Below are 15,051 nucleotides of genomic sequence, written 5' to 3'. Positions count from 1 at the left end.
ACACTAAAGTGTTGTGAGGCTTAAACTAAAAGTTGGTTTTATGTGGACATTCATTGAGCGGGTGGGAGAATGTCCACCTTATCTCCACCTGCAGAGCCTGACAGGACCGGTGTGATGTCACAATTATGTGATCAGTCACATGATGATGGCGTCACATGGTCTTCGGTTTAAGTTTGGGGCTTTCAAGGAAAACAGGGGTGTTGTGTGTCTGGAGAGAGGATTCTCCAGTGGTTTGTGTCCTGAGGAGGAAGGACTGTACTTTGAGCTACAGTTTTTGTTTAACATTGCTGTTTTTGCCCAGAGGGCAGTGCTTATTTTGTGCTAACCTTGATTCACTGTCAACCACAAACTACTCTAAAGCCTCCAATTGCCGTTTCTCTTTTCCTTTCTAAACTCTACACACAAATATTCTTTAGTGCTGTGCCCTCACACTTATTATTTGTACAGTTTCTTCAGTTTTCTATGGCTGTAGCTGAGCTGTGAAGTCTTATGACTATCCAGATTCACTCCAAAATGGCAGCTGTGTTCCCTGCATTTGCTTTTATACAGGCGATATTAGTCCTACCGATTGTCTGTAATTTACAACGTGACATGATATCTGTAAGTCAGCCCAGCTGTGCCCAAAGTCAAGTGATCCTTTCCCTGCTGATGTAATCTACTGCAATGTGTAAAATGACGATGGGCCTTTTGGATGATTTATTATAAATGAATCACAAATTGTTTGACTTCACCGGGTTTAACGAATTCTTTAAAATTCAGCACAAATTGAATTCACATTAAATTGGTCTGCTCATCTCTACTGATTAGTAATAGCAGTTATTAGATCAGACAAGGATTTAACTTTTTCTGCAAGTTATAGAAAATATACATTTCCATGTATGTATTCGACTTGGCCAGGATATAGTTCCAAATGCTCCACCACATTTGTTCATAGTCTTTCTTTTCTATAGTAAACTAGCTGAAGAGCCCGGCGTTGCCTGGGCATTGTAAATATCTGTGGTTAGTTATAGCACCTCACTTCTCTTATTTTGCCATCACGCCTCTCATTTTCCCCATCACATCTTTCATTTTCCCCCTCACATCTCTCATTTTCTCCCTCCACCTCTCATTTTCCCCCTCACTCCTCTCATTCCCCCTAACACTTGTCATTTCGACCTCACATCTGTCATTTTCCGATCACTCCACTATTTTCCCTCAGTCCTCTCATTTTGCACTCACACCTTTTCATTTTCACCTCACACCTCTCATTTTCACCTCAGTATATACATGTTTGTCATCTCCCTTATATATAGTATACACCTGTATGTCATCTCCTGTATATAGTATATACCTGTATGTCATCTCCCCTGTATATAGTATATACCTGCTGTGTGTTGTCTCCCCTGTATATAGTATATACCTGTATGTCATCTCCCTTGTATATAGTATATACCTGCTGTGTGTCATCTCCCCTGTATATAGTATATACCTGTATGTCATCTCCTCCTATATATAGTATATACCTGTATGTCATCTCCTCCTCTATATAGTACATACCTGTGTGTCATCTCCCCTGTATATAGTATATACCTGTATGTCATCTCCTCCTATATATAGCATATACCTGTATGTCATCTCCTCCTGTATATAGTATATACCTGTAGGTCATCTGCTCCTGTATATAGTATATACCTGTGTGTCATCTCCTCTTGTATATAGTATATACCTGTATGTCATCTCCTGTATATAGTATGTGCCTGTATGTCATCTCCTCCTCTATATAGTATATACCTGCAGGGCCGGCTCCAGGTTTTTGAGGGCCCCGGGCAAAAGAGTCTCAGTGGGCCCCCCCTTTAACACATACCACGATTCATGATCGCATATAACACAGCCATGTAGTATATAATACAGCCCACGTAGTAAATAAGACAGCCACATAGCATATAACACAGCCATGTAGTATATAACAGCCCACGTAGCATATAACAGCCCATATAGTATATAGCACAGCCCACGTAGTATACAGCACAGCCCACATTACATATAACAGCCCATATATTATATAGCACAGCCCACGTAGTATATAGCACAGACATGTAGTATACAGCACAGCCCCCCTCCCCCCAAGAATGGCCCCATAGTCCAGTACTCACTGTTATAGTTACAAAAAGAAAACACTCCTCACCTCTCAATGTGCCCGCGCTGCTCCCTGCTCCGGTGTTATGATAGGCAATTCAGTAACACAATGTACATAGCGATCAGAGCACATACAGTGATCTGACAATAACCCAAAATAATAGAACGAGCTCTGAGACGTGGGAACTCTGTAGACCGCAATTCCTGATCCTCTCCAAACACAACTAGAGGCAGCCGTGGATTGCGCCTAACGCTCCCTATGCAACTCGGCACAGCCTGAGAAACTAACTAGCCTGAAGATAGAAAAATAAGCCTACCTTGCCTCAGATAAATACCCCAAAGGAAAAGGCAGCCCCCCACATATAATGACTGTGAGTAAGATGAAAAGACAAACGTAGGGATGAAATAGATTCAGCAAAGTGAGGCCCGATATTCTAGACAGAACGAGCATAGAAAAGATAACTTTGCGATCTACACAAAACCCTAAGGAAAACCACGCAAAGGGGGCAAAAAGACCCTCCGTACCGAACTAACGGCACGGAGGTACACCCTTTGCGTCCCAGAGCTTCCAGCAAAACAAATAGACAAGCTGGACAGAAAAAATAGCAACAAATAGCAAAGAAGCACTTAGCTATGCAGAGCAGCAGGCCACAGGAATGATCCAGAGAAACACAAGTCCAACACTGGAACATTGACAGGAAGCATGGATCAAAGCATTAGGTGGAGTTAAGTAGAGAAGCAGCTAACGACCTCACCAGATCACCTGAGGGAGGAAACTCAGAAGCTGCAGTACCACTTTCCTCCACAAACGGAAGCTCCCAGAGAGAATCAGCCGAAGTACCACTTGTGACCACAGGAGTGAACTCTGCCACAGAATTCACAACAGTACCCCCCCCTTGAGGAGGGGTCACTGAACCCTCACCAGAGCCCCCAGGCCGACCAGGATGAGCCATATGAAAGGCACGAACAAGATCGGGAGCATGGACATCAGAGGCAAAAACCCAGGAATTATCTTCCTGAGCATAACCCTTACATTTAACCAGATACTGGAGTTTGCGTCTTGAAACACGAGAATCCAAAATCTTCTACACAATATACTCCAATTCCCCCTCCACCAAAACCGGGGCAGGAGGGCAACAGATGGAACCATAGGTGCCACGTATCTCCGCAACAATGACCTATGGAATACGTTATGTATGGAAAAAGAATCTGGGAGGGTCAGACGAAAAGACACAGGATTAAGAACCTCAGAAATCCTATATGGACCAATAAAATGAGGTTTAAACTTAGGAGAGGAAACCTTCATAGGAATATGACGAGAAGATAACCAAACCAGATCCCCAACACGAAGTCGGGGACCCACACGGCGTCTGCGATTAGCGAAACGTTGAGCCTTCTCCTGGGACAAGGTCAAATTGTCCACTACATGAGTCCAAATCTGATGTACAAACCTGTCCACCACAGTATCCACACCAGGACAGTCCGAAGACTCAACCTGTCCTGAAGAGAAACGAGGATGGAACCCAGAATTGCAGAAAAACGGCGAAACCAAGGTAGCCGAGCTGGCCCGATTATTAAGGGCGAACTCAGCCAAAGGCAAAAAGGACACCCAGTCAGACTGATCAGCAGAAACAAAGCATCTCAGATATGTTTCCAAGGTCTGATTGGTTCGTTCGGTCTGGCCATTAGTCTGAGGATGGAAAGCCGAGGAAAAAGACAAGTCAATGCCCATCCTACCACAAAAGGCTCGCCAAAACCTCGAAACAAACTGGGAACCTCTGTCAGAAACAATATTCTCTGGAATGCCATGCAAACGAACCACATGCTGGAAGAACAAAGGCACCAAATCAGAGGAGGAAGGCAATTTAGACAAGGGTACCAGATGGACCATCTTAGAAAAGCGATCACAGACCACCCAAATGACTGACATCTTTTGAGAAACGGGAAGGTCAGAAATAAAATCCATAGAGATATGTGTCTAAGGCCTCTTCGGGACCGGCAAGGGCAAAAGCAACCCACTGGCACGAGAACAGCAGGGCTTAGCCCGAGCACAAATCCCACAGGACTGCACAAAAGTACGCACATCCCGCGACAGAGACGGCCACCAAAAGGATCTAGCCACTAACTCTCTGGTACCAAAGATTCCAGGATGACCAGCCAACACCGAACAATGAACCTCAGAGATAACTTTATTCGTCCACCTATCAGGGACAAACAGTTTCTCCGCTGGGCAACGATCAGGTTTATTAGCCTGAAATTTTTGCAGCACCCGCCGCAAATCAGGGGAGATGGCAGACACAATTACTCTTTCCTTGAGGATACCCGCCGGCTCAGATAAACCCGGAGAGTCGGGCACAAAACTCCTAGACAGAGCATCCGCCTTCACATTTTTAGAGCCCGGAAGGTACGAAATCACAAAGTTAAAACGGGCAAAAAACAACGACCAACGAGCTTGTCTAGGATTCAAGCGCTTGGCAGACTCGAGATAAGTCAAGTTCTTATGATCAGTCAATACCACCACGCGATGCTTAGCTCCTTCAAGCCAATGACGCCACTCCTCGAATGCCCACTTCATGGCCAGCAACTCTCGGTTGCCCACATCATAATTTCGCTCAGCAGGCGAAAACTTCCTGGAAAAGAAAGCGCATGGTTTCATCACTGAGCAATCAGAACCTCTCTGCGACAAAACAGCCCCTGCTCCAATCTCAGAAGCATCAACCTCGACCTGGAACGGAAGAGAAACATCTGGTTGACACAACACAGGGGCAGAAGAAAAACGACGCTTCAACTCCTGAAAAGCTTCCACAGCAGCAGAAGACCAATTGACCAAATCAGCACCCTTCTTGGTCAAATCGGTCAATGGTTTAGCAATACTAGAGAAATTGCAGATGAAGCGACAATAAAAATTAGCAAAGCTCAGGAACTTTTGCAGACTTTTCAGAGATGTCGGCTGAGTCCAATCATGGATGGCCTGGACCTTAACAGGATCCATCTCGATAGTAGAAGGGGAAAAGATGAACCCCAAAAATGAAACCTTCTGCACACCAAAGAGACACTTTGATCCCTTCACAAACAAAGAATTAGCACGCAGGACCTGAAAAACCGTTCTGACCTGCTTCACATGAGACTCCCAATCATCCGAGAAGATCAAAATGTCATCCAAGTACACAATCAAGAATTTATCCAGGTACTCTCGGAAGATGTCATGCATAAAGGACTGAAACACTGATGGAGCATTGGCAAGTCCGAATGGCATTACTAGATACTCAAAATGACCCTCAGGCGTATTAAATGCAGTTTTCCATTCATCGCCTTGATTAATTCGCACCAGATTATACGCACCACGAAGATCTATCTTTGTGAACCAACTAGCCCCCTTAATCCGAGCAAACAGATCAGATAACAATGGCAAGGGGTACTGAAATTTAACCGTGATCTTATTAAGAAGGCGGTAATCTATACAAGGTCTCAGCGAACCATCCTTCTTGGCTACAAAAAAGAACCCTGCTCCTAATGGCGATGATGACGGGCGAATATGCCCCTTCTCCAGGGATTCCTTCACATAACTGCGCATAGCGGTGTGTTCAGGTACGGATAAATTAAACAATTGACCTTTTGGGAATTTACTACCAGGAATCAAATTGATAGCACAATCACAATCCCTATGCGGAGGTAGGGTATCGGACTTGGGCTCATCAAATACATCCCGGTAATCAGACAAGAACTCTGGGACCTCAGAAGGGGTGGATGACGAAATTGACAGAAATGGAACATCACCATGTACCCCCTGACAACCCCAGCTGGACACCGACATGGATTTCCAATCTAATACTGGATTATGGACTTGTAGCCATGGCAACCCCAACACGACCACATCATGCAGATTATGCAACACCAGAAAGCGAATATCCTCCTGATGTGCAGGAGCCATGCACATGGTCAGCTGGGTCCAGTACTGAGGCTTATTCTTGGCCAAAGGTGTAGCATCAATTCCTCTCAATGGAATAAGACACTGCAAGGGCTCCAAGAAAAACCCACAACGCTTAGCATAATCCAAGTCCATCAAATTCAGGGCAGCGCCTGAATCCACAAACGCCATGACAGAATATGATGACAAAGAGCATATCAAGGTAACGGACAGAAGAAATTTTGACTGTACAGTACCAATGGTGGCAAACCTAGCGAACCGCTTAGAGCGCTTAGGACAATCAGAGATGGCATGAGTGGAATCACCACAGTAGAAACACAGACCATTCAGACGTCTGTGTTCATGCCGTTCAACTCTGGACAAAGTCCTATCGCACTGCATAGGCTTAGGTTTAATCTCAGGTAATACCGCCAAATGGTGCACAGCTTTACGCTCATGCAAGCGTCGACCGATCTGAATGGCCAAAGACATAGATTCATTCAGACCATCAGGCATAGGAAATCCCACCATGACATCTTTAAGGGCTTCAGAGAGACCCTTGCTGAAAATCGCTGCGAGCGCAGATTCATTCCATTGAGTGAATACAGACCACTTTCTAAATTTCTGACAGTATACCTCTATCTCTTCCTGACCCTGACACAGAGCCAGCAAATTTTTCTCTGCCTGATCCACTGAATTAGGCTCATCGTACAGCAATCCGAGCGCCAGGAAAAACGCATCAATATTACCCAATGCAGGATCTCCCGGCGCAAGGGAAAATGCCCAGTTTTGAGGGTCACCACGCAAAAAAGAAATAATAATTCTCACTTGTTGAGCTGGGTCACCAGAGGAGTGAGGTTTCAAGGCCAAAAACAGCTTGCAATTATTTTTGAAATTCATAAACTTGACTCTATCACCAAAAAACAAATCAGGAATAGGAATTCTTGGTTCTAACATAGGCTTCTGAACCACCAAGTCTTGAATCTTTTGTACATTTATAACGAGATTATCCATTGAAGAGTACAGACCCTGAATATCCATGTCCACACCTGTGTCCTGAACCACCCAAATGTCTAGGGGAAAAAAAAAAAGACAAAACACAGTGCAAAGGAAAAAAAATGGTCTCAGAACTTCTTTTTTCCCTCTATTGAGAAACATTAGTACTTTTGGCTTCCTGTACTGTTATGATAGGCAATTCAGTAACACAATGTACATAGCGATCAGAGCACATTCAGTGATCAGAGCACATACAGTGATCTGACAATAACCCAAAATAATAGAACGAGCTCTGAGACATGGGAACTCTGTAGACCGCAATTCCTGATCCTCTCCAAACACAACTAGAGGCAGCCGTGGATTGCGCCTAACGCTCCCTATGCAACTCGGCACAGCCTGAGAAACTAACTAGCCTGAAGATAGAAAAATAAGCCTACCTTGCCTCAGAGAAATACCCCAAAGGAAAAGGCAGCCCCCCACATATAATGACTGTGAGTAAGATGAAAAGACAAACGTAGGGATGAAATAGATTCAGCAAAGTGAGGCCCGATATTCTAGACAGAACGAGGATAGAAAAGATAACTTTGCGATCTACACAAAACCCTAAAGAAACCCACGCAAAGGGGGCAAAAAGACCCTCCGTACCGAACTAACGGCACGGAGGTACACCCTTTGCGTCCCAGAGCTTCCAGCAAAACAAATAGACAAGCTGGACAGAAAAAATAGCAACAAATAGCAAAGAAGCACTTAGCTATGCAGAGCAGCAGGCCACAGGAATGATCCAGAGAAACACAAGTCCAACACTGGAACATTGACAGGAAGCATGGATCAAAGCATTAGGTGGAGTTAAGTAGAGAAGCAGCTTACGACCTCACCAGATCACCTGAGGGAGGAAACTCAGAAGCTGCAGTACCAGCTTCCTCCACAAACGGAAGCTCCCAGAGAGAATCAGCCGAAGTACCACTTGTGACCACAGGAGTGAACTCTGCCACAGAATTCACAACACTCCGGTTTCGGCGGCTTCCGCTGCACTGCCTGACACAGCGAGTGCGCGATTACGTCATCACGCACCCGCAGTGTCAGAGGCAGAGTGGGGAATGATGGGAGAGGGAGCGTCAGGTGATGCTCTCTCCTCCATCATTTGCTTTGAACTTTACCGGCAGACGCCGGTATAGTTCAATACGGCGGCGTGGGAGCTGGCGATAGGCGGGCCCCCTGCCTCACAGAGGCCCCATAGCGGCTGCATGTTGTGCCGCTAGCTGAGGGCCCCTGGGGGAGTGGGGGACCTAGGCAGCTGCCTGCCCCTAACGCCGGCCCTGAATGGGCCCCCCTGTCTCGCCAGGGCCCTGGAATTTGCCCGGGTACGCCGGGTGCTGACGCCGGCCCTGTATACCTGTGTGTCATCTCTCCTGTATATAGTATATACATGTGTGTTATCTCCCCTGTACATAGTATATATCTGTATGTCATCTCCTCCTGTATTAGACTTCGTTCACACGTTATTTGGTAAGTATTTTTACCTCAGTATTTGTAAGCTAAATTGGCAGCCTGATAAATCCCCAGCCAACAGGAAGCCCTCCCCCTCGCAGTATATATTAGGTCACGTATACACATAATAGACAGGTCATGTGACTGACAGCTGGCGTATTTCCTATATGGTACATTTGTTGCTCTTGTAGTTTGTCTGCTTATTAATCAGATTTTTATTTTTGAAGGATAATACCAGACTTGTGTGTGTTTTAGGGCGAGTTTCGTGTGTCAAGTTGTGTGTGTTGAGTTGCGTGTGTCGACATGCACGTAGCGACTTTTGTGAGATGAGTTTTGTGTGGCGACATGCATGTAGCAACTTTTGTGAGATGAGTTTTGCGTGGCGACATGCGTGTATCAACTTTTTGTGTGTCGAGTTGCATGTGACAGGTTAGTGTAGCAAGTTGTGTGAAGCAAGTTTTGTGCATGGCGAGTTTTGCGCATGGCGAGTTTTATGTGTGGTGCCTTTTGAGTATGTGCAAGTTTTGTGTGAGGCAACTTTTGCATGTGTTGCAACTTTTGTGCATGTGGCAATTTTTCCGCAGGTGCAAGTTTTGCGTGAGCCTAGTTTTGCACGTGGCGAGTTTTGCGCGTGGCGAGTTTTGAGCGGTGACTTTTGTGTTTCGACTTTTATGTGGCGAGGTTGGTGCATGTGTGGTGAAATGTGTGCTGAGGGTGGTATATGTGTTCAAGCACGTGGTAGTGTGTGGCGCATTTTGTGTGTGTTCATATCCCAGTGTGTGGTGAGTATCCCATGTCGGGGCCCCACCTTAGCAACCGTACGGTATATACTCTTTGGCACCATCGATCTCACTCTTTAAGTCCCCCTTGTTCACATCTGGCAGCTGTCAATTTGCCTCCAATACTTTTCCTTTCACTTTTTCCCCATTATGTAGATAGGGGCAAAATTGTTTGGTGAATTGGAAAGCGCGGGGTTAAAATTTCACCTCACAACATAGCCTATGACGCTCTCAGGGTCCAGACGTGTGACTGTGCAAAATTTTGTGGCTGTAGCTGCGACGGTTCAGATGCCAATCCCGGACATACACACATACACACACACAGCTTTATATATTAGATGGGGTTGTGAAAATCTTTTCCTATGTCAAACTCTAATATCTCAAAATTACAAGTCTGAGAAAGAAATGTGATATTTACCTCACTAGTTCTGGTAGTTTGTGGGATAAGGAAATGATACCAGATTCTCCTTCAGTTTTGACTGTATCTTTCTTAACAATTATGTTTTCAGGCGTCTATATAGAAGACAAGAAAGTGAAGCAATTAATGTAATGGATGTAAAAGTAATATAATCTGCGACAATTTGCCTCATATAGAAAACGAACATAACTAAGTAATAATAGAAATGATCATATTGTCATTATCAGATTATACTTAGTAATTTGGTATATGCAAAGGATTCTGGGAATATGTTTTAAGAATGTGGAACCAGAAATGGTCTGGGCAGATTCCAATGTTCAAGGGCATCCCATGACCACCTTCCTCCACCATGCCTGACTTATCCTTAATTTACGGTAAGTGTGTTTAACACTAGAACTACCGGAGGGGTCATTTTGACCCTTTTGCTATTTCTTTTTCCTATAATTTCTAAAATTTTAACAAATGAGTTCTGAGTTTTTGTGACTTTTATTTAGTCATGGTAGTGTATATTTTAGGACACCACAATGAATTGAAACTTTTTCAGGGGCCCGGATTTTTCAATTTGACCCCATACATAAAAGTAGTAGTAGGCAAGTCTCCTAATAACAAATACATATGAGACTACTCTGATGAAGAATGGTGACATCACTCTTAGGCCGGCTTCACACTCAGCGTATGAAAATACGGTCCGTATATTACGGCCGTAATACGCTGAAAAGTCCCGAAAATAGTGGTCCGTAGCTCCTCCGTAGGCAGGGTGTGTCAGCGTTTTTTGCGCATGGCATCCTCCGTATGTAATCCGTATGGCATCCGTACTGCGTGGTTTTCTCGCAGGCTTGCAAAACCAACATACCGCTATAGAAGTGATCCATGTGTCCCAAAAAGAAAAATATATATATATATACTGTCCATATATATATATATATATATATATATATATGTCAGTAGACACATATATGTATGTATATTAATATTTTTTCAAGCGCTATACAGCTTGAAAGCCGGTAATTCAATTACCGGCTTTTTCTTTCTCCTTCCTAAAACCCGACATGATTTGAGACATGGTTTACATACAGTAAACCATGTCTTCTCTCTTTTTTTTTTGCAGATTCCACACTACTAATGTTAGTAGTGTGTATCTGCAAAATTTGGCCGTTCTATCTACTAAATTAAAGGGTTAAATGGTGGAAAAAATTGGCGTGGGCTCCCACACAATTTTCTCCGCCAGAGTAGTAAAGCCAGTGACTGAGGGCAGATATTAATAGCCTGGAGAGGGTCCACGGTTATTGCCCCCCCCCCCCCCCCCGGCTAAAAACATCTGCCCCCAGCCACCCCAGAAAAGGCACATCTGGAAGATGCGCCTATTCTGGCATTTGGCCACTCTCTTCCCATTCCCGTGTAGCGGTGGGATATGGGGTAATGAAGGGTTAATGCCACCTTGCTATTGTAAGGTGACATTAAGCCTAATTAATAATGGAGAGGCGTCAATTATGACACCTATCCATTATTAATCCAATTGTAGTAAAGGGTTAAATAAAACACAAACACATTATTTAAAATTATTTTAATGAAATAAAAACAATGGTTGTTGGAGTATTTTATTCTACGCCCAATCCAGTCACTGAAGACCCTCGTTCTGTAAGTTAAAAAAACATAATAAACCAACAATATCCTTACCCTCCGCAGATCTGTAACGTCCAACGATGTAAATCCATCTGAAGGGGTTAAAATATTTTGCAGCCACGAGCTTTGCTAATGCAATGATGCTCATGGCTGCAAAAACCCCGGAAAATGAAGGTAAAGTAGGTCAATGAGCTATATTTAGCTTCATTTGCGGTAAGGCGCCCTCTGCTGGCTGTTCCTAGATCGGGGGACTTTCCTAGAAAGCTCCCAGGCTTTCTAGGTAAGTTCCCACGATCTATGAACAGCCAGCAGAGGGAGCCTCACCGCAAATGAAGCTAAAGATAGATCATTGACCTATATTTAGCTTAATTCCCCGGGGTTTTGCAGCAAGGAGCAGCCTGCATTAGCGGAACTCCTTGCTGCAAAATGTTTTACCCCTTCAGAAGGATTTACATCGTTGGACGTTACAGATCTGCGGAAGGTAAGTATATTGTTGGTTTATTATGTTTTTTCTTTTACAGAACGAGGGTCTTCAGTGATTGGATTGGGCGTTAAATAAAATATTACAACAACCTTTGTTTTTATTTCATTAAAATAATTTTTAATAATGTGTGTGTTTTTTTTTAACCCTTTCATTCAATTGGATTAATAATGGATAAGTGTCATAATTGACGCCTCTCCATTATTAATTAGGCTTAATGTCACCTTACAATAGCAAGGTGGCATTAACCCTTCATTACCCCATATCCCACCGCTACACGGGAATGGGAAGAGAGTGGCCAAGTGCCAGAATAGGCGCATCTTCCAGATGTGCCTTTTCTGGGGTGGCTGGGGGCAGGTGTTTTTAGCCAGGGGGGGCCAATAACCGTGGACCCTCTCCAGGCTATTAATATCTGCCCTCAGTCACTGGCTTTACTACTCTGGCGGAGAAAATTGTGTGGGAGCCCACGCCAATTTTTTCCGCCATTTAACCCTTTAATTTAGTAGATAGAACGGCCAAATTTTGCAGATACACACTACTGACATTAGTAGTGTGGAATCTGCAAAAAAAATGGAGAGAAGACCTGGTTTACTGTATGTAAACCAGGTCTCATATCATGTCGGGTTTTAGGAAGGAGAAAGAAAAAGCCGGTAATTGAATTACCGGCTTTCAAGCTGTATAGCGCTGGAATAAATATTAATATATATACATATATGTGTCTCACTGACATATATATATATATATATATATATATATATATACCTATTCTATGTGCACACATTTATTCTACCTATTGGACTGGAAGCTGTCAGTGTGAATTTACTGTACACCGCACTGAATTGCCGGCTTTTCTCTCTAACAGCACTGCGTATTTCTCGCAAGTCACACTGCTTGTCCGTGTGTAATCCGTATTTTTCACGCTTCCATAGACTTTCATTGGCTTATTTCTTGCGCAGTACGGTGACAAACGCAGCATGCTGTGATTTTGTACGGCCGTAGAAAGCCGTATAATACTGATCAGTAAAATACGGCAGATAGGAGCAGGGGCATAGAGAATAATTGTGCCGTATTTTTTGTGAGTTTTACCGACGTAGTTTCTGCGCTCTTACGTCCGTAAAACTCGCAAGTGTGAAGCTGGCCTTACAGTTTACCAAGGTAAGCCAAATAACAATGTCATTTTGCTCAGTAGTCTTCACCCAGATGTAGCAGTTGGAAACGACAAGAAAAAAACCCGGAAACGGTACAATTTTACAATAAAACAAAGGTTGGAGTGGACACAATAGACCAGATGGCTCGAAAGTACACCACAAAATCTGGAAGCCACCGATGGCCTGTTCAAGTGTTTTGTAATGTACTTGATTTAGCAGCTATAAACACAACTATACTCTATAAAACAGCAACTGGGAGTAAAATTAGCAAACGGGAGATCATTCTTCAGCTTCATGCTATGACCATGTAAAAGGAAAATGCGTGCTGTACTTGATCTTAACACTGTTCCTACTAAGTTAAAATAAATGTTCTTTAATTTGTTGGCAACAAAAAAGTTTTTTTTACTCCAGAGTCAGTACTTTTCAATGGGGGTCAAAATGACCCCCTAATGGTAGTTATAGGTATTATGAAACCTGCGGTAGTTCTAGTGTTAAATATATTCAAGGTCTTCACATTGTTTTTGTGGCTTTACCCAAAATCAAGATCAGAATACTACGAGGCGATGTTCTTCTACTGCTGGATTTAATTTCCATAAAATGTGTTTTTTGTACAGTTCCGGCTTTGGTGGCACAGTTGTGTCGTGACATTACTGCCTTTCTGTCTTCTGCTTGGGAACTTTTGTTTCTTGGATGTGCAGTATTTGTGATCAGAAATAGGAAAAGGACACCGTGACCTTACCAGAAACTCAATGATGACAGCCTTGTTGACAGGAGACATCTTGTAGTTCATAGAGAAGATGCGGTAGAGAACTGTGGAATAAATACGGAAAAATTAAAATAAATGGCACCAAGGAGGCTGCATTGCTTTCTTTTCTAGCAGTGCTGGTGAACCATTGTATTTCGGCAGAGGTAAGCAATGTATCACCGCTGTGGCTAGTGCAGCTGTTAAGGACAGAAAGTGAAGAGACCGGCAGGGAACAAGGAGGTGCATCAAGGTTGGTTATATGAGTCGCTTTTTTATTTAATGTTTTTTTTTTAACTTATTGGTTTTTGTCATCCCCTTTAGACAACAAAAATGAAAAGACCCCTTTAGGAAAACAAATACAGTGACTTTCAAAAGTATTCCAGCCCACTTCCCCCCCCCCCCTCCTTTGCATTGTCCATGTTTTGCTACCTTAGAGCCTGGAATTTCGCAGATTTTTTTTTGAGGGTTTGCATCAGTTCATGTAAAGAGCATGCCTACAACTGTGAATATTTGGTTTTCTTTTAATTGTGAAGCAAACAACAAAATAAGTGAAAACTTTTGCGTGCGTAACTATTGACCCCCCTACAGTAAATGCTTTGTAGAGTCTCATTTTGTAGCATAAACAGCTGCAAGTCACTTTAGATAAGGCTATGAGCTCTCCATATCTTGCCCCTGGGATTTTTGTCTATTCCTCAAGGCAAAACGGCTTCAGCTCCTTCAAGTTAGAAGGTTTCCCCTAGTGAACAGCAATCTTCAAGTCTGATCACAGATTCTTGAAGAGTTTCATTTTCTTTGATTAAGGTGACAATGTTGGATTAAGTTCTGGGCTTGTAGCTAGGCTGCTCCAAAATGTTTAAGCGTTTCTCCTTAAACCACTCAAGTGTTGCTTTAGCAGTATGTTTTGGGTCAATGTCTTGTTGGAAGGTGAACCTTCATCTCAGTCTCATCATCTGACTGACTGAAACAGGTCTTGTTAAAGAATATCAATGTACTTCACGCCATCTATCTTCCCCTCAACTCATACCATTTTCCCTGCCCTGCTGCCGAAAAACATCCCCTCAGTATGATGCTGCCACCATGTTTCACTATTGGAATGGTGTTTTTGGGGTGATGAGCTGTGTTTGTTTGGCATAGACATAGGACCTTTATCAAAAGAAAAAAAAACAAATGAAATGCATTGTGAACAAAAAAAAACCTTATTTTCATCATCATTTCTGAAGAATTGATTTACTCCAGCAGCGCAGACCCCCTACGTGTTCATCCAACTGGATTTATCCTCTAGTCATGGAGCCGCAGCTGTTTTTGTTCCTGGCTACATAGTAGTTTTGCCTGTCACAACTCCAGCACTCGC

General features: G+C 43.4%; 1 protein-coding gene across 1 annotated transcript in view; it reads right to left on the bottom strand.

The window, feature by feature from the left end:
- The window catches only part of LOC138677281 (A.superbus venom factor 1-like), a 139,443-nt gene that overhangs the window by 114,348 nt on the left and 10,044 nt on the right, over window positions 1–15,051 (bottom strand). The window contains exons 4-5 of the mRNA XM_069767312.1: window positions 13,695–13,765; window positions 9,704–9,798 (exon numbers count right to left, since the gene is read on the bottom strand). Coding sequence (XP_069623413.1) covers window positions 9,704–9,798; window positions 13,695–13,765 — 166 coding nt within the window. The remainder of the gene's footprint in view (window positions 1–9,703; window positions 9,799–13,694; window positions 13,766–15,051) is intronic.

The sequence above is a fragment of the Ranitomeya imitator genome, chromosome 4 (assembly GCF_032444005.1).
Source record: "Ranitomeya imitator isolate aRanImi1 chromosome 4, aRanImi1.pri, whole genome shotgun sequence".
Lineage (NCBI taxonomy): Eukaryota > Metazoa > Chordata > Amphibia > Anura > Dendrobatidae > Ranitomeya > Ranitomeya imitator.
The sequence above is the reverse complement of the archived record's forward strand: the minus strand, read 5'-3'. Positions and strand labels throughout refer to the sequence as shown.